Below are 21,859 nucleotides of genomic sequence, written 5' to 3' on the forward strand. Positions count from 1 at the left end.
AGCTTTTAAAACAGTGTATTTTAACAGGGGTTATCTCTTTTTCTCCTTGTAAGGCTGCTGAATCTGGAAGGTGGGGCTTAACAGGGGTTAACAGAGTTCATTTCTTGTTCCTCTTTGTCCTAGAGGTGGGGCTTTTGTCCAGTCTCTGGAACCTTTCAAAAACGAACCCTACTCATCCTACACTAGTGTGAATAATATTGTAACTTATTTATTTGAGGCATTTTTTCCATCTGAATACAGATTCCTGTATAACAGATCATGTAGCCTACTGGCCCTTGACCTCCCTCCCACAAGGAGTTTGGGGGATGTTTTTGCCAGATCAGTGCTGCCATCTTAGCTGTAGAGATTGGGCTGCATTCAGACCACTGTTTGCTGGATTCCCCTGCCTTTCAAGTCCTACATCTGCCCAGACTGTGCCACCAGCACTCCTTTTTTCCCCCATAGGGAACACCAAATTTGTCTGGATAGTTGGCCACAGCATTCACTGGGTGGGCAACTACTTGTCAACAACCAGTTAAGGCAACTTGTTGGGGCTGGAATGGTGGCTTTGGATCTCCTGGAAGCATTGAAGAGGAATGCAATGGAATACCCTTCTGCAGGCTGCCTCACGTACTAAGACACCATGCCAAAGCTCTTGTTGTAATCAATAAAACTGTGGCCTGTTTTACTCCACTTGAGTCTGTGTGTACATCTGCTCCCCCTTTTCTCTTCCCTGCTTCCTTCCGCAATGGTGGCAATGGTGGCCACACTAGCTGTTCTCTGTTTTCAAGAAACTCTTTGCTAGGCTGGACAGATTGATCACCTGACAGGGACTCAGAGTCCTTTATAAAGGGAGGCTTCTGAGGATATCTGCTTATAAACAGCATTTCTTTAGTGGCAATTACAAACCCCACAATCTCTAGGGATGAAAATCCAAGAACTCAGGACAGAAAAATTACCAATAAGGTTTTTGTTTCTTTTTCTGAATCAGCTGGGACCTGCAGGAACACAGATTCTCATAATGCTATAGTATAAATCTTTCTCCTCCTTATAATGTGGAGAAGGTATGTCAAATGCCAAATCACATTTGATCAGTGTGATGAAACGAGAATATGTATTTTACATTAAAGTTTTGTTGGTGTATAGCCATTGGTGCAAAGTGACAGTATTTACAATCCTTCCAGTAAAGCTGAATATTATAAAAATTGTACAGTTAGATTTCTGACTGGCTTTAATGTTGGTTTTTAACTATCGGAAAAAGAACTTAATTGAGCAAACTTTAAACATTTATTTCAATATTAAACGTTAAGTGAAAAACCACTGCTACCAGAGGACCAATTTTTCAGAAGAAATCTTTGGTAGAAAGGGTCTTTGGCTCCAATTTGCTGCCTTTGGCAACAGAATAATTTAGTCATAATGGCAGTTAAACTGAAGAAAACGGCGGTCGCAGCAATGGCCAGAGGCCCAAAATCACTGTCCAAAGATGGCAGCTGTTATTAACAATCTGGCATACAAATGACTTAGAAAAAAACCCCTGGCACTACAACCACTTAGCTGAAATTCATGTAGAATGGGTTGAGTGATTTCTATGTTCTTTGTACAGAATGTTTCCTTCTAGCAATTCTCCAGTGTTTATATTACCTGAAGAAAGAAGGGAAAGACCATTTGTAAGATATCCCAAACACTAGGGATAGGGCAGCCTCTTCCCTGAAGATATCAATGACTTGTAGAAATAGGATGTATTTTTTAAAAAAGTTTCCTTCAATGAGTGAATAACATTTTACTTTTGCAAGACCATATGTTTATGGTGAAAGTTGATATTTTCCTTAAGAAAAATAATACCAACTGAAGATACAGAATGATAGATTTTTCTGGAGGTAAGTTCAGTTGCCTGCTGGTACAGGCACAGCTGCACAAATGTCTCAACTGAACCTACAGCCTGTTCAAGAAAATGATTACAACCTCTATGGAAACTAGGCAGCAGGGCTTATTGATATTATTCTATGCATACAGCATTATTGCTCCATCGCAAACATGAGACAATTTTCTGTACTACACTTCCAGCTGAATTTGGAAAATGATATAGCTTAACTAGTACTTAAACGACAAATGGCAGAATTACCAAACTCACAAATAATCAATTACAGGACATATGTGTAACCCTGGCACAGGACTAGGGTAGCTACTGCTTTGGGGCCCCCTTTCTGATCAAATAAATGCATGTGACATGTCTATAATCAGAAGCATTCACAACACAATGACTATCAGTTTGGGGCATGATGGGATGGTGTGGTGTGTGAGGTGATGTGATGGCAAGAGTGCTCATTTACCAGTTTTGCATAACCGATTCTCATGTAACAACATACAAACCAGGCAAAAATCAAATCACATGCTGAACAGTATGATACTAAGCCAAATTGCACCTTCTACATTCACTGAATTTTACTTGCTGAACTTCGTTTCTTTTGTTTGGTTGCACTGTGATTGAATTTCCTGTTGTACACCGCCCACAGCCCTTCGGGGATAGGGTGGTATAGAAAACTAAACAATAAATAAAAATAAATAAATGAAGTCAATAGGAATTGAAAGGTATGTCTATACTGAGGAGTACAGTGTAATTCTTGTATACCTGTTGCTTTAGCTGTTGCACCAAGCGATCTTTCTCTCGTTTTAGGGCAGCCACTTCATCTTGGGTTTTTTTCTTGGAGGAAGAAAGCTCCAGCAAAGCAATGTTGGCATCTTTTTCACTAATGGCAGCTAGAAGGGCTTCTTGTCTGTAAGAGAAAGTGCAGATGGTTTTCTTGCATTATACACCTTGCCACATTCATAAGTTTAGAGACATTATATCCGATGCTGTTCCAATAAAATGAGCTTGTAATACAAGTGTCATTATTTTTTATAAGGCCAAGTCCCTTTGAGTCTCAGCTTTCCAATGGACACGGACCTTCAATGACTACTGTATGCAGAGGAGTTGAGATAAATTTAGCATAAAGAGAAGCATAAAACACCAGCATACTTTACTCATGCAATAGCAGTATCACTTAAACACTTTGGTGACTTTTACAACATGCCATACACTTAATTCAGAACTATTACTATACAATTTCATGAAACAAATATTTTGCTATTTGTGTAGGAGGATAATAATATGAACTGTAGATAATGCCAACTCCTCTGAAGGGGCTTAAAACAGCAAAATTAACTAAAGACAAATGAAAAAAAATAAAGTTCTTGTCATGTTTCCCAGATGTTACTTCCAACTATATCCTGTTCAGAATAAAGATAACTCTGCAGAAACACTGTAAACAACAAAATAAAATTGGACAAACATGCCAAATTTGTTTTCCTAAGATATGTCTGATTGCTCATATTTCCCAGATTGGAGTCCGTGGATTATCACAACATTAATGTAGTCCTCTTACTATAATAGCACAGTGGTGGTGGTGGAAAGCACTGTCAAGTCACAGCTAACTTATGGAGACCCTGAGGGATTTTCAAGCCAAGAGAGTTTCAGAGGTGGTTTGCCACTGCCTGCTTCTGCATAGCAGCCCTAGACTTCCTAGGTCAGTGGTGGCAAACCTATGGCACTCCAGATGTTCATGGACTACAATTGAAGTCCATGAACATCTGGAGTGCCATAGGTTCGCCACCACTGTCCTAGGTGGTCTCCCATCCAAGCACTAAATAGGGCTCTCAATTTATAAGATTGTTTACCCACATTCAAATCTCTTATTTGATCATCACTTCTAGTACTTCTGTTTAAAATTCCTAATGTAAGTATAAAAAGCAAACAGTGAAACTGGACATCCTTGTCTTGTTCCTTTGAGAATCCCACATTTTTCAGACATTTGTCTATTTTTTTTCTTGGAGGAAGAAAGCTTCTCTCTTCTTTTTCTGAATGTGTAAAATAAATAATTTTTGTTCCATTGGGAAAAAAAGATAAAAATACAGAATTTGTTTTGATACAATAAAGGGTAAACACAGACGGCAATCCATCCCTCTTCTTCCTCCTTTGTTTTTCTTTCATCCTGTGCCCGCCTTATTTTTCTTTTTCCCTCCCTGTGACCCTTTCCTTGATTTGTTCTCCCCCTCTGATTGGATTTCAGGGCACTGAAATAATCAAAAATTCTAGAGTCAGGGAAACCGTCTAAATTTTGTTTTTATTTTTGTAGATTAGATTGTTGAGTCAACTTGAGCCTATCTGAAGGGAAAGGAGGGTTACCATATAACATGGCCAAACCATCGTAACCCATTGAGAAGTTATGGAAAAAAATTATTTAGATAATAGAATATATCACTGTTAGAATATCACATTGAATTATTTTTTTTCTTTTCACATCTACCATTATCCATATAAACCAAATGAGATAACTAGCCTTCAGTAATATGGTCAAAGTCGAATATAATATTACATTTCATTGTGCTGGTAGGGATCGCGATCTAGTTTCAGTTGGTGTTCTTTTCATTGTTATTTAAAGGTTTCTATTAACGCTTCAAGTTGTGTTTTCGTTAGGATCCCACCACAGTGATCTAACAGTTTCGGAAAGCCGCTATTACCTTATAGAAACACCTCATGTACAAGTAAACAAGTAAACAACCGATGAAGGCAACTGTTTTAATACTGTAAGTATGCTCTCTGCCAGTAATGAATTGAAGACTGCAACATTTATATGACTGAACTTTATTATAATCAATTGTGCGAACCCGGGATTTATATATGAATTTGGATTTATATGAAATGGATACACCTTTGAAAGGACTATTGAATGAAAAAAGAGAAAAGGTTTAGTTTAGATTATTGAATGAAAAAAGAGAAAAATAATTCATGTGATGATACAACAGTGAAATTCCTATTATTGTATGTTATGAGCATTGTTCCTTATTATACAAATAAGAAATACCACACTTAAATTGGCTGCCAGTGGGTTACGTGGTTTGTATGTTAATGCTTATTTAGACGTTACCTACATCTTTGTTACCTTTACAAATATAACAAACAAATATGTACCATTTATTTCAGTGATCTACATTCAACTTGCACAATGGGGAGACCTTAAGGGGCATGTTTTAAAAACCCCATTATACTTGGCAGGAAGCAGTATAAGGTTTAATGTTCTACTCACTGACTTAGGCAATAGTGACCACTTGACTTAATCCTACAGTAAAGAAATAGGATATCAATACTTTTAAGCAAACAGCTGTATGTTGCATTGGACTGAACTGGAAATCTAGGCTGTCAGCATAATACATTTTCTCATCTATTTCAGAGTGATCTATACCTCGTAACTATTTTTCATATCTCAGTTCTTGACTACATCATCATTACATTGTAACTATTATTGTTGATTTTTCTAAGACTAGGCTGATTTGCACATGCTTTCATGGCTCTTGATATATCATCAGTTCACAACTTGAAACTGAATGAACAAACCACATCTACAGATGAGCAGTATGCTTGCGGTGGTGGTTAGTGATATCAAACCTCTGTGGTGAATGATGACTGTTTCACACATGCAAGTAATCATTTAATACTGCTGTCATCACGTGGGGACTGTATCAAGTGATGAACAACACATGAACACATGCTGGATTTGCACATCCAAAGAGATGTATATTTGAATAAAAATATTATATAACTTGAAGAGAGCTTTAAGTAAAGATGATATTCAATTTATATGTTATTGTTTAGGTTCTTTCAAATAAATTATTTAAATGATGCTGGTCCCAATTTTATGTCCAACAACCATAGGGTCTGCCATTCACATTGAGGGGGTAGGGGAAGTAAATATGTGCGTTTGAGGAAGTTCAGTATAATTTTTTAAAAATAACTGGAAGGCATGTACAAGGTGCAACTTCTATAACACACAATTGGAATACAGGCACTGTTTTGGACAATTCAAAGATATCTAACTGTGGGAGCACAAATTGGAATTCCTGCACTTGAAACTCTCTGAAGGTAACAGTTATCTTTGATTTTCCAAACAAGCAATTCAGAGGTTGACAAATCCCACAGCTACAAGCAGGAAATGTAAGGGATTCCCCTCTTCGCAAATTCCAAAGCTCACTACAGAGGCATCTTGGATCTGGTTTTGGGAATGTGTCTGCCTCCTAATTAAAGGCTCATCTAAGGGGCAAAGGACTACGTGCTGGTTACATTTCTCCCATTCCTGCTGCAGAATGACATGAATAAATCATTGGGCCGAGGTCACAGCAGCCTGCTCATAATGTGATTCATGGATCCAGAAGTGCTATCCCTCAGGACTATGTACTTTATTACAGTAAACCTCTGAACAAGATACAATTTCCTGTCTCAAGGAGCAGCTTTTAAATCAGGACACCTGGACAGTCCTGCAACTACTTTGAGAAACAAAAGGCCTCAGCCTCAACCTGGCTTCTTGCTGCTAGCCTGCACTTACCCCACAACTGCTAAATTTCAAACTAAGCACCAGCTACACAAGTAAAACTAATGGTGTCTCTGAAAGCTAAACTTACTAGCATGTTCTACACTTCCTCCTTCCTTTCTGCTGGTCTCTAGGTACATTTCCCCCTGTTTGTTTTCCTGGCAAAATAAGATAAATCGGAATGTTTGCTCAGGATCTTTGGAAGTAAGATTGGGGCTACTAACTGGTGAGTTACTAACTAGCATAAAAAGATAAGTTTTCTCCTTCATTTATTGACAACAAGGCTGAAATGAATTAAAAAATAAATTTGTCATATAAAAATGCACACCAGAAAATATTTCTGTAAATCTCGGGTATTTTTCAGGTTTGTAGAAAATTCAGTTTTGTCTATTCATGGCTCTCATCTGAATTTAAGTATCTACTGATTTGGCCGTGTTGAGAATCAGATACATTGCTACTTGGACTTCTAAAAAGCTTTTGATAAGGTTGCTCACTAAAGATTCCTAGGTAATTTTAGGAGGAGGCAAGGAGGAGGAATTTGGATTGATACCCCATCTTTCTCTCCTGTAAGAAGTCTCAAGGCAGCTTACAAACTCATTTTCCCTTTCCTGTCCCCACAACAGTCGCTTTCTGAGGTAGGTGGAGCTGAGAGAGTTCCAAAGAATTGTAACTAGCCCAAGGTGACCAAGTAGGCTTCATGTGTAGGAGTGGAGTCCACTGCTCCTAACCACTACACCATGCTGGCTCTTGCTGGTTCTCTTAGTGGTCATGGGATCAGCAGAAAGTTCCTCTTGCAGATTAAACATTGGTTAAACTAGAGGTAGGGCAATTAGCAGTGGGGTTCCACATGGGACAGTGTTAGGACAGGTGCTATTTGTTCATAAATGATCTAGAATTGAAATGAGAACTGTAGTAGCCAAGTCCGCAGATAATATCATAATATTCAGAATGGTGAAAGTCAAAATAAAGGGGAGGCTGTCACCAAGCTGGGTAAACGACAGCAACAGGGCAAATGAAATTCAATGTATCTAAGTGCAAGGTGATGTGCACTAGAACAATGCATCCTAGTTTTAAATATCTGCTGATCGAGCCGGACTGGTGGTAACTGAGAAGGAAAGATCTGTGAGTTGTATTGCATACAGAGAAGTTTCCCTCTCATCCTTGCAATACTGGGGGGCAGGATGGTGGGGAGATAGCTTCTAATTTATAAGGTCCAGGCTAAATGTTAGTCTCTTCTCCTGAAAGTACTTAAAATCTGGGCATGGCTAGGGTCACAACCTGATTGGCTCCTGGCTCTTACTCCATGACATGCAACCCAAGTCTTTGGTTTTTATGAACTAACCTGTAGACACCAGCCCAGGATGTTTGATGTATTTTCTTTTTTATGCTGGGTTTTATTTAAATGTGTTTAAATTTATTTAAGTCATACTGTTTGTTTTGTAAGCTGTTTTGGGTCTCTACTGGGAAGAAAGTGGGATATAGATGCACTAAATAAAATAGATTCTAGAACCTGGGACCATCCAATGAAGTTGCCAGGCAGCAGGACAGACAAAAGGAAATACTTTTCACTAAATTAGTAATTGCATCATGGAATTCATTGCCAGTGGAGGTAATAATGGCCAGTAGCAAGGATGATTTTTAGATTAGACAGATTCATGGAAGATAGGACAGTTAATGATTACTGGTTACAATAATGATACCTCTGAGTACCAGTGCTAAGAGACAACCAGTGCTATGAGACCTTAGCCTTTGTCACATTTACTGGCCTCCCAAAATTCAATTGATTGCTATGTGAAACAGGATGCTGGAATAGATAAGACCATTGGTCTGATCCACCAAGGCACCCCATTTGCTCTTAAAACCTTTACATACTCCACTGTGGTCAATAATGACCTTCAAATCATGGGAGATAATGCTACAGGCCAAGTGATCAAAGGTCTCTCTTCCACCTATCAAAGATCAATGGCATCCTACAAAATATTTACCCTTTCTGTAGCACAGCAGTCAAAATTTTCAACAAAGTCAACAGCTAACAGCTTTCATGTGGATCCAGTACAGTTGCACACTTCTGAGAGAGAAGAATGCCCTTGCGTCTCATTGAAAAAGAAAGTTATTCTCAAGGACAGATGAAAACCCTTCTCCCTCCTCAAGATACAGAGGCAGGCCTGGGCATGATCAATTCACAGGTCATGTTGAGGTGAGAAAAGTAACAACTTGACAAGAACAGACACCTTTTTACAGAGAAGTCAGCCATTCACGTTTTCTGTCCTAGACATAACACTATGCAAAATCTTTGAGACAACCCACTTAAAAAATAGAGCAGGGAATTCTTGAAAGAAAGAATAAAGTTCATGGAGCCATAATGATAAGCTCATTGAGGTTATCCAAAAATGTGCTTGCTTTATGGCAAATATTCTATAAATGAACAGAAAAGTGGAGGTTTTTCAAGTCCAAGCTTCCTACATGTGGCAGAATATGAAGGAAAGCAATAAAGGCAGAAAAGGGTAAGAAGGTTTTCATGGCAAGAACCAAATTTTGAAGACCACTGGTATGGTTCAGATGATGTCTGGGTGAGTTTGTGATTCCAGCCTCCCTCAAATGAACAGCCCTGATGTCCATCTAGTTCAGCACACTGCTCTTAACAGTGGACAACCAGATAACTCTGAAGTGCTAGAAGCAGGGCATCAAAGCAACAATGCTTCTCTTTCCCTTATCCTTAGCATCTACTATTCACAGGAATGCTGCAATGTTCTCTTCAGATACAGTGACCAGTAGGTTGCCTTTCTACGTGTCTTTGTTAAAAAGATGTGAGAAGCACATATGGTATCATTTTTAAGACTGATAAAGCAACACACTTATTAAAATGTTAGCATCTCTTTTCTGACCTCACAAAGATTTCAGACCAACAAGTCACAGACATCGAAAGCAGGTAATCTGTAATTTACATAGATGCAGGGTAAGCTAAGAGTTGCTTTCCCTAGCAAAAATGAATTAGCCTGATTGCCTTATTTTGTGAGAACGACAGTTCTTGTGGGGGGTAAGATCTAATCCAGTATGTTTGGGGACAGGGGAGTACGCATGCACACAGGGTTTAACAAAATGAGAATCCAAGTGCAACTACTGCCTCAAAGCCTGTTTGCACAAATCTGAATTGGCCTCATGGTGCCTATTCATAAGGGGTCCCCAAAAGAGCTCTAAAGTCTGCCTTAAGCCCAGGTGCTGTAATTGCTGTCTGTCAAAACAGAACTGTTTTCTCAGTAAACATTTCAAAGCGCCCAATGCTAGGTTGATTAGTTTGAAGGTGGGCGGATGATGGGAGGGGTGAAGGAGGGACAGAAAAAGATGGATGGCCTGTAGACACTGAGCTTTTATTTAGTTAAAGCACCCCAGAGAGGCTCTAACGCTATACTTTAGAGGGAATTCTTGCCCTTTCTGGGAGAACGAAGAAAGCAGCAGGAAAGAATTGTTACAAATAATGTCTGGGTTCCTGACATGGGAAATGTAAAGCGGTTCAGGAACCATGAGCTGATCAACAAAATGAACCAAGAGAAGTTAGTGATCTCGCTGCTCCCAAAGCATGTGGCTCTCAGAATGAGGTAATTCCTTGTAGCATGGCAAGGAAGACTTTCTCACCACATTTTCGTTCAATAGTAAGGAAAGTTTCTGCAGTTAACAGTCCCCTTATCTTGCCCACAGTCACAACAATGTGGGCTCCTTGAATGCTTAAACTGTGTTCTCATTTTTACTTTCTAATAATGTGGAGAAACAGCTTCAAATTCTTCTGATGCTGGTAAATGTACAATGGCCACAGTTTCTATTCAAGCAACAAAATGTAATAATCCACAACATTTTAAAGAGCCAGTCAATGTTGTCTTTGACATTTGAGAATATAACAAGACATCACAAAAGATCAGATCTTGGGTGTCAGGATGGAGTAAGTGTTACAGAATAGGCCTTCATCTATTCCTGGCAGTTAACCCTATTTTGATTGACTGGATAAGAAATTAATGTTTCAGATTTTAACAAACAATATTACATGTGGTCTAAGAGCCTAACATTTATCATTCTAGGCTATTACAAGCCATAGTGAATATCCAACAAACAATATTCAGTTAGCTGATCCCCAGTGTTAATTACATTGTATATCTTAGTTCCAGACTCTACAGAATATCATTTCTCCCCCATCAAGCTCATTTACGGGAACCCTGAGGGGTTTTGAAGGCAAAAGATATTCAGAGGTAGTTTGCTATTGCTTGCTTCTGCATAGCAACCCCAGACTTGATGGTCTCCCATCCAAATACTAGCCAGGGCCCAGCCTGGTCAGCTTCTGAGATCAGATAACATTGGCTGATTACACACGTTTGGTCTCCTTTGTGTTCAGGGTACATTTCCTTTGGGTTAGAGTCTCAGTAACACACATGTTTTCCTCTCTTCAGAACTTACAGTGTTCTCAGGTCAGACTCTCCCCACGGTTTCAGAGACTCGTTTCAGGGAAAAGCTAGGGAAAAGCAAGGGGAATCAACATGCATTTCACTTATATTTGAATCACTATTTAGCATCAGATAGAGAATAACATCCCTTTCAAAATTAATAAATGATACAACAGGTACAATTTAGCTGTTCTCAAAAACAGTTTAAAAAGCATTCCAGTATTTTGTGATGCAAAGTACTTATGTTATCCTCGCCACAAAGACAATCATGATATGGAATATTATGCAACCTCCCATGTAATACTTCAAAGGGTTAGTGTTAAGATGAGCTACAGCAACTGCACTAGCATAATGAAAAATGTTAAAAGAAAAAATATAAGACAAGGACAAAGGACAAACAATACCAAAGAATTGGGTTGAACAAGCACTTCAAGTATGAATTACTGTCATAATCAAGCTTGTTAAGACGATGTCTGAGATTGTTTCAGCTTTACCCTGCTGAAAAATTTCTACCATTGTAGGCCCCAGCTGTTGAGATAAAGTATTAACAGGCTCCATACATACTCAATAATAAGTGCCTTGTTTAAAAGAAAAATAGCAATTGATCCACTTCTATGGCAAAGATAACCTTTATTCTTAGCTTAAAAATACTAAGCCATGTTGTACCCTCCAATGACTGTGGTCAAGTTCAGCTCTGAAAGACTCTTCTGAAACACATCGAAGGACACTCGTTGTTCTACGCAAAAACTGACAAAGGGGATGATCAATAGGTTCTGAGACCACAGAGATCCAAACAGCAACACCACAGAGTCTCTGTGAAATTATTTTGGAATTGAACATCTGAATTGCTCCAGGGATTTGTTTTCCTTCCCTAGTGACGTCCCCCGCAATGTTTCACTAACAGGCTTAGTCTTGAGTAAGTGCAAACAAGCTTGGAGGACCAAGAAAGGTCTGAAGTGAAAACAATCCTCAAAAAACAAAACTTCCTAACTTGGTTGATGTGAGAATTTGCTCATTAAGAAAGACCTAAATTTCTATTTTTGGGGAAAAGCACAGTATTTTAGATTTACTGTAGTTTATTTGCAACTAGTAATCTGAGAAATGTCTCAAAAGTCTCTTCAGACCCATCTTAGTAGAGAAATAAGAACATAATTGTCAGCATAAAATAGCAATGGTAATTCTTTTAATATTAATCTGTGGGTACGAATCTCTGGGTATGAGAGGTCCAATATCAGATCACCTAATTATAGATTAAAATGGAGGGGAGAAGGCAAACAACCTTGCCTAACCCTCCCTATCAAAATGAAAACTTTGGGAGAGTTGACCATTGTCATCACAGTGACCTGAACAGTAGTATTAGTGTATGATATCTTGATTAAACAGATGCTATGGTTAATATTATCTTAATTAACCAGATTATCCAAAATGATATAGTATCTTGATAAACCACTTAAATAACTATATAATATCTTGATTAACCATCACTATTATCAAGTGATGGGCCCTCCAGTTTCTCCCACAGCTTTGTCCTACTGAATGAATAAAATACACTCTTAAGAGCCATAAATGCCACATACAACTTCCCCCTGTATACTTTCCTGCTAAGTAGGGATCAACAGCAGAAAATCCTTCCCTAAAGCCAATTTGTTTCCAACTTAAAATCTTATTAGTCTCAATCCATTCCTTTAATCTTTTATTCAGAAGAGAAGAATACATTTTCCAACATATGATAAAAGGATGATCAGTTATAATTAGACAGGTCAAACCTATTATCCTGACTGAAAATTGGAATGATTATAGCATGCTTCCAAACAGCAGGATTTTCACCTGTCAAATTTATCTGAGAATAAACTGATGTGACTATTCTGTCCCACCAGGAAGGAGCTATCTCAAATAAATCATTCAGAACCTTATCTGAGCCTGGAGCATTACCAGATGACATACAACAGATCTTCACACATACATCCTTTTCCAATATGGGAACCCAATGAGGGAGATCTCTACCACAGCACTACAGGAGAGACTAATGCACAACAACTCCTTAAAATAGATCATCCACCAAAAAGCACATGCATGATGGTAAGGTAGACCTCAGATTCATAGCAGCAGAAACAATTTTCCAAAAACTCGACAGATTGTAATTAAGTGATGTAAGAAGAAGATGCCAACCCTTAAACTTTTCTTCCCTTTTAATCCTGAATTTTTTTAGATTAAGTAACTCCCCCAGAATGTGTACGGTATTATCTCTTTTAAATTTAGGATACAATTGTATCTTCTTTTCATAATTTTTGCATTTATAGTCAAACCATTTATTTCTTTTCACTTACTCAAATATGTTCCTATATTTATATGGGCATAAGTAAAATCACTCAAAAAAGGGTAAAAAAATCATAGAGCAACTCAATGGAAGACTGAATAAACTCTAGAGAGTTCATCTTTAACAATAACTTCAGTACAATGCAAAATACTACTAATTTTCCCTTCAATTTGAGGGGGCCAATAAAAACAACAAATTTTATTACCCTGCTGCAACAATTGTCCTTGTTCACTTAAGGGAAGTCAACCCTCAACTGGTAGCATCAGAGTAATGAAAAAAGGTATGTGATTCCCCACCCATAAAATCTTTAACGGATAGTTTTTTTAAAAAAATCAAATGCAGAAAATTGAAAGCCACCAAATAACTGTTGACAACACTTGCGCTCTTTGAACCAAAAAAAAATAAAATCACCCCCTTGCTCAATCTCCATACATCCATTATATATAAGGCCCCGTTGTACAGGAAATTCAAAGAGCCTCCAACTTGCTCTATTAAGACTGGTCTTGATTGTGCTACAGGGAATAAAGTGGCATGAGTGTTAAACCCAATAAAGCTTAACTGTTGCTTCCAGTTTTAGCATTAAAGTCACCGGCTGAAGTAACTATCGTGTCTGGAAAAGTTTCCATCAATTCATCATATGTGAGGGTGATCTGGTTGCAACATCTGTCAACCCACTGATCACCAGGGTTGATTCAGCTGATTTGATGGCTAGGCGGGTGTCCTCTACCTCCCTCACCACTCCATGTGAATACCTCCTAAAGCTGTGCACTTGGTGAAAGAGGACAACCACCCCAGATAAAAGGGATATACCAGTGGTGATGAACCTTTGGCACTCCAGATGTTATGGACTACAATTCCCATCAGCCCCTTCCAGCACGGCCAATTGGTCATGCTGGCAGGGGCTGATGGGAATTGTAGTCCATAACATCTGGAGTGCCAAAGGTTCGCCACCACTGGGATATACTGTTCTTTGGTCAAGGATAATAGGAATACAACAGGGATAGAGAAGTCTGTTCCCACCAGTAGCGAATATTAGTTCATAGTTAAGTCCTTCTTTACTAATTCCAAATAGTCATTACCAGCTATATTCTTTAAATATTCCCTTTAAAACATATAAATGTTCTGCTATTATGTTATGATTTAACCTACATTCCATAATACTAGACACCAGAATGATTTAATTTTGTCAGACTTCCAAAAATTAAGCTAAGTGATAATATGAGTATCTAAATTTATTTTTTTTTAAATTCTGTTGGTGTTTCTGGAATGAACATGCCAAGCATGATGCAGATTCACAATTTCTGCTTTTATCTTAAATTTTGTTCCAAAAAGGGAAAGCTTTAATAAGGTATTCACAGTTCTTCATCTTGAGACTTGAATCCACACATGGAAGATTTGTAAGTGGAAGTCTTGGATCATGACGGTAAACTAAGGATAAACAGCTAGTTGAAGGACACATTCTGGCCATCAGAATATTTTGGCTTCTGAATCCAAGCTACTTCCTTGTATACCTTTTGAATCTCCCTTTATGCCTGGTCCACTTACTTCTGAATAGTACAAACAGAAATGAGCAACTAATATGCATAGTGAGCTCTGTCAAGTCTTTTTAATACAGCACAAGTAAGTGGGCTAAACATCACTTTGCTCATGTTCAGCAGGTGTAGTGCAAAGAGTCAAGTGTTGCCAAAATTAAAACATAGTTCAAATGAAAACGTAGCCACTGTTGGGGGTGGGGGTGGGGATATACTATTTATTTATTTGATTTCTACCTCACCCTTTCCCTAAAAGACTAAACAAGCATGTAAAATTAATTCTAATTCTGTTTGATGCAAGCCCCTTCCTTGTTTCCCCACATCTAGGCCATGTTGTTCTACTTATTTAAACAGTGACCTTCTGCTATGCCCTATACTGAGCCTTATTTCCTGTTTCTGGTTGCTGCCTCAGACCAATAAAGAAAACATAGCAGGTGGCTGTATTTAGCTCAGGTCCCCTGTGAGTCCCTCTCACTCTCTGCTGGACTCATAAACAGAATTAAAATACCTGTCACAGAAATACTACAGATATATATATGGAATAAAACAAGATTTACTCACTACAACTCAACTGAAATGTTAACTGTGATAAATTATAGCTGAAGAACATAGGCAAATATTAACATTGCTAAAGACAAAAATTAAAATTACCTAAATAGAATGTACCATGCTTAAAGATAAATTCGTAATTTTTCTAATATGTAATACTTGATTGAAAACTGTTGCTCTCCATGTCCATGAATGTTTAAATGCATTCTGAAATATGTTGTCAAACATAACAATCAAAACCTGATGGCATTTCTTCTGGCCATCCCTTCTGCAGTTAGAGTGTGGGAGTTACAGGCACTCAGTTGTTCAGCTCCTTTTATGAGGTTTCATGGGGATATAGTTGTACTGCACATGAGCTTAGACTTTCTTCTTAAGGTGGTGTCTAGTTTCCATATGTCACAAGTTATTGTCGTCTCAGTGTTCCTTCACTCTCGCACTGGCCAGAAGGAATAGACACTGCACCTATTAGACATGAGGAGTGCACCAAAGATTTCTGCAAGGCAATTTGTTTATATGCTTCTGTACAGTCTCCTGTACTGTACTGGGGCCTGTATTGTCTCCACCTAGCCTCTTACTGGCGACTCAAATGTCTTATTCTCTGTCTAAGGTGGATAGTCTCTTTCCAGTTAAGATGCATTCCACCAGGGCACAGGCTTTGTTACACCTTTTTCCACTAAAAGGATTTAGGAGATTTGAGAATTAATCTGCCACCATTTCCTGGATCTTCTTTTCAGTGGAATGCTTCACAGCGGTCCTAGTGCCTGCCTTGTTACCCCCCCCCAAATGCCTATGGATACCAAAGAATCATTTTTAAGCATAGTCTTAGTCAAAAACATCATTCTGTGCACTATTAAACATGTTATTTTGTTAAGAGAGCATTTAAATTGCATAGAAGGACTACTGGGAAAACTTGCCCTTTTATATAATAGCACTCGCCACTTTATGTTAGGTTCAGGAGCTTCTGTTCTGATCCGCCATTTTGATATTGTTCCCAGTAGACCACGGCCACACAGCCTGGAAAGCCCACAATACTCAGTAAAAATGCAGGCAAAAGGATAAAAAAAAATACCAGACTGTAGCCACACATGGTTGGATCAGAAGCAGCAGATCCTGATGTTCTCTCTCTGATGATCTCTCTCTTTGACAAGACCTTGAAATACCAGGCCTGTCACTGCAATCAATTCTCCCCTCAACCCCATGTAATACAGTAAGGAGCCTAGAAAACCCACTACACCCAGTAAAAAAATGCAGACAAATGCTAAGGAGAAAAAACTACCAGACCACAGCCACACATCATTATAGTGCAGCCCCTCCCAAATTGCTTTCTGGATGACACTCAAGGACATTTGCGCCCTTGCCTTGGTGGTGAAAGCTGTCCTCTTCCATGCTTGCTAGACTTAGGGGACGGCAAATCAGGAGGAGAGGAAAATGACAAACCTAGCAGCCAATACAATTTATTTTTCAGGAAAATGAATGGAAGTGGGGCCAGTTCATTTACTATTTACTATTTAGGTGGGATATTTTGCATCTAAATCACAATTTATGTAATTTTTGGCACTTTCAAAGTACTCCAGACATGCCTCACATGTTTAAAGTACTTCGAAGGTGCCAACAACTACATAAACTGTGATTTAAATGTAAAATATCCCACCTAAATAGTTCAACAATTCCTGTATTATTTGTGGAAGATGAGGATTATAACAAAGAAACTGTGAAGAAGTGACACTAGCTATCTGTTGAACAAAAAACCTCCCAACTTTGCCCTTCAGTGTGTGGCTTTGTCTTTTAGTGTGTAAATTTAATACATTCTAATTCCCAGTAATCTGGGGATGTGGGTAAGTATAAAAATGGGAGAATGTGTTAAGGGGGGGGGGGGGGGGGGTTCACAGCTCCAGAAATAAGATATATAGATAATTTCATTTTCTTTTCAACTGGAAATGAGATATATACCAGCTGTATTTTTGATATATTCCTATTTCTCTTTACCAAATCTTTTTTTGTCTACTAAAAAAGCAAGCAAGCAAGATCATGGCCCCATAGCCCGGAAAACACCCACAACCCATTGAATCCGGCCACGAAAGCCTTCGACAATACATCAAGCAAGAAAGAGTTCATGACTGTCAAGGTGAAGCTATTTAGCATTCAGACCCGAGCTTTAGTATGAATTTTTTTCAATCAAATTAATTTGGAAAAGGCAGGAGTATAAATATGAACTACAAAGCCTTTAAACATAGTAAAAAATGAATGTCACTGGTCATAAATGAGGAACACTGCAGCTCTTTGCCTCTGTTACTATTATAAGTATATAACTTTGTTCCAGTTTGTATTATATTTATCACTCTGATTTTTGTAGATTGCATGTCCAATATTTCATCTTTCATGTTCTTTGTCAACCAGGTCTCTTGAATGAGACACTGAGTGTATTCATGTGGTGTAGCAGTCATTTTTCAGAGATGTAGTTCATGGATTAAGCCATAGAGCACAAGGAATCAACTTATACAAGACCAGCTGTGGCACTGATTATGAAATTTCTCAATGTCTCAGCAGACTTTTCAATTTAGCCTTGCTCCCAAAAGTAAATATATGCTTCAATTAATTTTCCTCACAAATTTGTGTGGGTGGCGGCAGTGTTCTTTATCTGATTTTGTATCATTAACTCTTTTCATAAGACCATAACCATATCTTATTTGGCATATCCATAATCATAACCATACAACTGTATAGCATTTGTTACACTTTCCCTGTTCATCCTCACATTTGGACATGCTACCAACTGTATGGTTTTAGTAGCCATGATATGGGAGGGGGTCTCTGCTGACTGCAGCATTTGTTGTATTTTTCTGGTGGATCTGAAGACTTTTTGAGGATTATGTTTTTTCCATCAGTTTTCACATTTGATTAGTGATTCCCTTGATGTACAGTAGAAACACCTTCCCTGTGGGGGGCAGAGTTTCCTTAGTCCTGTGTTCTTGTCTTGGTTTTATAGTTCTTCTGATTTCTGTTGTGGGGTAATAATTTGCTTGCAGAGCCGAGTGTAGGTGATTCAGTTCATCAATGAGAGGATGAGGTTTGCAGGTCCATTTTGCATGGCCTACCAGACTTTTAATTATGCCCCTTTTTTGTTGTGGGTGGTGTCTGGAGTTTCTGTGTTAATATTGGTCTCTATGGGTTGATTTTCTACAGATTGTGTGGCCCAATTATTGGTTTGCTTTGTGGATGACCGTGACATCCAGAAATGGAAGCTTTCCCTCTCTTTCCATGGTGAATTGAATGTTTGGGAGGATACTGTTACGGTGATCCAGAAATGTCATCAATTCTTTCTCACCATGGCTCCAGACTGTAAAATTGGAACCATACCATGAGTTTTGGGGTGCCATTTCTAGACTGTCTCTCCCAATATGTTCTCTAGAGAGCTTCATGCTCTCTCAGTAACAACCTGCTGGTGGTCCCTGATCCTAAAAGCATCCTGCTGTCCTCAACTGGAGCCAGGGCCTTTTTGGTCCTGGTTCAAATCAGACCAGGGTCTTACTGAACTTATCTCAATTCCACAGGGCATGCAAGAGGGAGCTATTCTGCCAGGACTATACTTGAGAGCATCAGCTAGGAATAATAGATCTACCTTGGGGGGGGCCTCTCTTTATCCCTTCCCCCACTTTGTCTTCTTTTTTATTAAATCAGGAGGGGGGGTGGTAAGTTGTTCCACTCTTGGTTAAGTTTTTACCACAATCTGTGTAATGTTTATTAGATTTATATTATTATTTTATATGGTATTTGAAGTAATTGTATTGTGTAAGTATATTGTGAGCCACTCTGAGCTTGCTTTGGTGGGAGAGAATGGGGTATTCAATCAAAGAAACAAACAACAGTGAAGAGTTCCATTTTAAAATTAGGTATAATTGGGCTGAGGGGGCTTTACAGAGACTTACAGAGATTATAGAGCTCAACATGTAATTTTGCTATTCCTGCTCCAGCAGAAAGCTTATCTGATAAGCATGCTTGGATCTGTAAACATTATGGACCGCACCTCCACAAGAAAGAAGCTAGTAACTATTTAGGATTCTTTGGAAGTCATTAATTCATAGAATCGCCATAAATCAGATTACTTCTTGTTCCCAGAATGCAAGTACTGAAAACAATGAAGGATGAGCTCATTTGCAAAATTTAGGGAAAGGACTGTCTGAAATAGCCTTGTGTGATCTGACATAAATGGCCTCTTAGCACATTATTTCCATACTTCAGTAAGGAACATGTATTCTCAGCTGGTATGATTCTTCTCCCACAAGTTTCCCTAAAGTTCTGATATATACTTTTTTCCCCTGGTAGACTGGTTGGAACTATGTAAATGTTGTAAAGGTTGGAACTACGTATGGGATTATATTTTGGTGATAGACTTTTTTTGTAGCTGTTCAGCTCCAAATTGAATATTTTAGCTTGCTGCCTGGTGAACCTAAAGAGCATGTTACAAATCCAAATGAATGACTGAATAAATAAATAAATAAAATTTCACACACATGCATGCAATTGGAGATCACAGTGAAGTGCAATACTAAGCAACCTGTCATAACATCATCAGCTTCAATAAACTCCTAGAAGACAGTCTGAAAGCATAAAACTACATATGCTCTTATATAGAATTAAACATGCCCTGACACACTATGTTGTATCATTTAGGGGTAGTATGCTGAAGATGAAACCCAACATTTCTTGAATAGAAGCTTGACCAAGCTGAAATGGTTAATTATGCCAGCAACTCTAACCAAACTTTCCTCTCAACACAGTTACAAAAGAAAAAAAAGGGAGGGAAAAGAAAAGAAAAGTGATTTCTGGGCAGATAATTACTTGGCATGTTCTAACCTATAATCAAGTTTAAAAACAGCACACTTTGGTTTCCTTGAAATATGTCACGGGAAAGAAAATATGAAGGGGCTCTGAAAGTTTGGCAAAATTCTTCGAAATAAACTTTTGGAGTTCTGACAAATACTTTTAATTAAGAGTCATCTGTTTTTCCTTAATTCTTCTTAAACATGTAGTTTTTCTTACTTTCCCAAGTCAGGTCTCACAGGCTTGCTCTATACCTTGTTCTGAACGGTAGAGGAATAAGTACATTGGTCTCAGTCCATGTTGAGCCCAAGACTTCATTAGGAGATCAAAGCAGCCTTCTTTGGATGACAGCTCCACATTCCCACTTACAAATTACTGTTTTTGTATCCCACCCCTTTGCCATCTGGGAAGCTAACACACATAATGTTCAGCAGCCTCTCAGCAATATCCCTCAAGAAGAGGGTCAATGAAAGTGACACAAATGAAAGAAAGCATGAATTCTGAATAGGTCACATTTTTCTGAAGATACTGCTCATCTTAATATTAACAGGAAAGCAAAGCAGCACATTAAACACTGTATTGAATGACAGGAGATGGAGAAAACAATGCTAAAATGTCCCAAACCACAATGAAGTACAGTTGTTACTTGATGGGCAACATATTGCCAAAACAAACTATCAGGAATCAAAACATTATGCCACATAACACCACCCACCAGACTACTCAGTGGAAAGGAAACTGTGAAATAGTACCGACAGAAGGAATAATAAGAATATAGGAGACCTGTGAAACTGAACCAAAAGTCCACAAGTTTGTAACAGTAGCCAACTAGATTCCTCTTGAACATTTATCAGCAAGGTATGATCACAAAGGTCCTCCCAGCATATACTTTTGAGAGATCGTACTGTATGATATGACAACTTGGCAGAGTGACGGCTAACTGGTTCAAATCCCTACTCAGGCAAGCCTTGACAGTCACTGAAAAGTAACTGTCAACTTACCTAATATACAGGACACAAGTTTTATACACTGAGAACCACTTAAGGGAAACTAAGGCCCCTTCCGCACATGCAGAATAATGCGTTTTCAAACCACTTTTACAACTGTTTGCAAGTGGATTTTGCTATTCCGCACAGCTTCAAAGAGCATTGAAAGCAGTTTGAAAGTGCATTATTCTGCATGTGCGGAATTAGCCTGACATCTAAAGTACCAGGGCATGAGGTTGCACAAATCATACCAGCTGAACGGCTCTGAGGGAAGTACACTTGATAACATTAGTCAGTTGTTCCTCCCCACCTTCCCACCCCCGCCAAATTATCGACTAGCACACCACTGACCTACATAAAAGCTCAACAGTCATTTCTCACTGAAGTACACCTACTAAAAATTACAAAATTGTATGTTAAAATGACAAACGGCTGGCAAATACTTCCAAAAATCCAGATGACATTAGACATAAGTAGCACATTCTGCAAAATGTACTGGTAGTTAAAGCAACATTTTACATCTTCCTATCGTAAATAGTTATACGTAGTGGCTTTATCTACTCCACTGTTTCTGCCTAGTCAGTCTAGTAACTTCAGCTGATGGAGTCCCACACAGTATACAACACAGAATATCTCTCTCTCTCTCTCTCTCTCTCTCTCTCTCTCTCTCTCTCTCTCTCTCTCTGTGTGTGTGTGTGTGTGTGTGTGTATTTCCCCTCAAGAATCTAAAGGTGATAACTTACATTTCTGACATGTATGCAATAAAGCATACCCGTTAACTTTTGCTGTAACAAATCTTGGCAAGGCTCAGAGAGGACCAGCCCACTGTCTGGGTTCCCTTCCC

General features: G+C 38.6%; 1 protein-coding gene across 9 annotated transcripts in view; it reads right to left on the bottom strand.

Annotated features, from left to right (window-relative positions):
* The window catches only part of ERC1 (ELKS/RAB6-interacting/CAST family member 1), a 214,022-nt gene that overhangs the window by 53,796 nt on the left and 138,367 nt on the right, over positions 1-21,859 (bottom strand). For all 9 annotated transcript variants that reach the window (XM_048499842.1, XM_048499841.1, XM_048499840.1 and 6 more), the window contains one exon: positions 2,609-2,753. In XM_048499842.1, the coding sequence (XP_048355799.1) occupies positions 2,609-2,753 (145 nt within the window). The remainder of the gene's footprint in view (positions 1-2,608; positions 2,754-21,859) is intronic.

This window comes from Sphaerodactylus townsendi, linkage group LG06, assembly GCF_021028975.2.
Source record: "Sphaerodactylus townsendi isolate TG3544 linkage group LG06, MPM_Stown_v2.3, whole genome shotgun sequence".
NCBI classification, from domain to species: domain Eukaryota; kingdom Metazoa; phylum Chordata; class Lepidosauria; order Squamata; family Sphaerodactylidae; genus Sphaerodactylus; species Sphaerodactylus townsendi.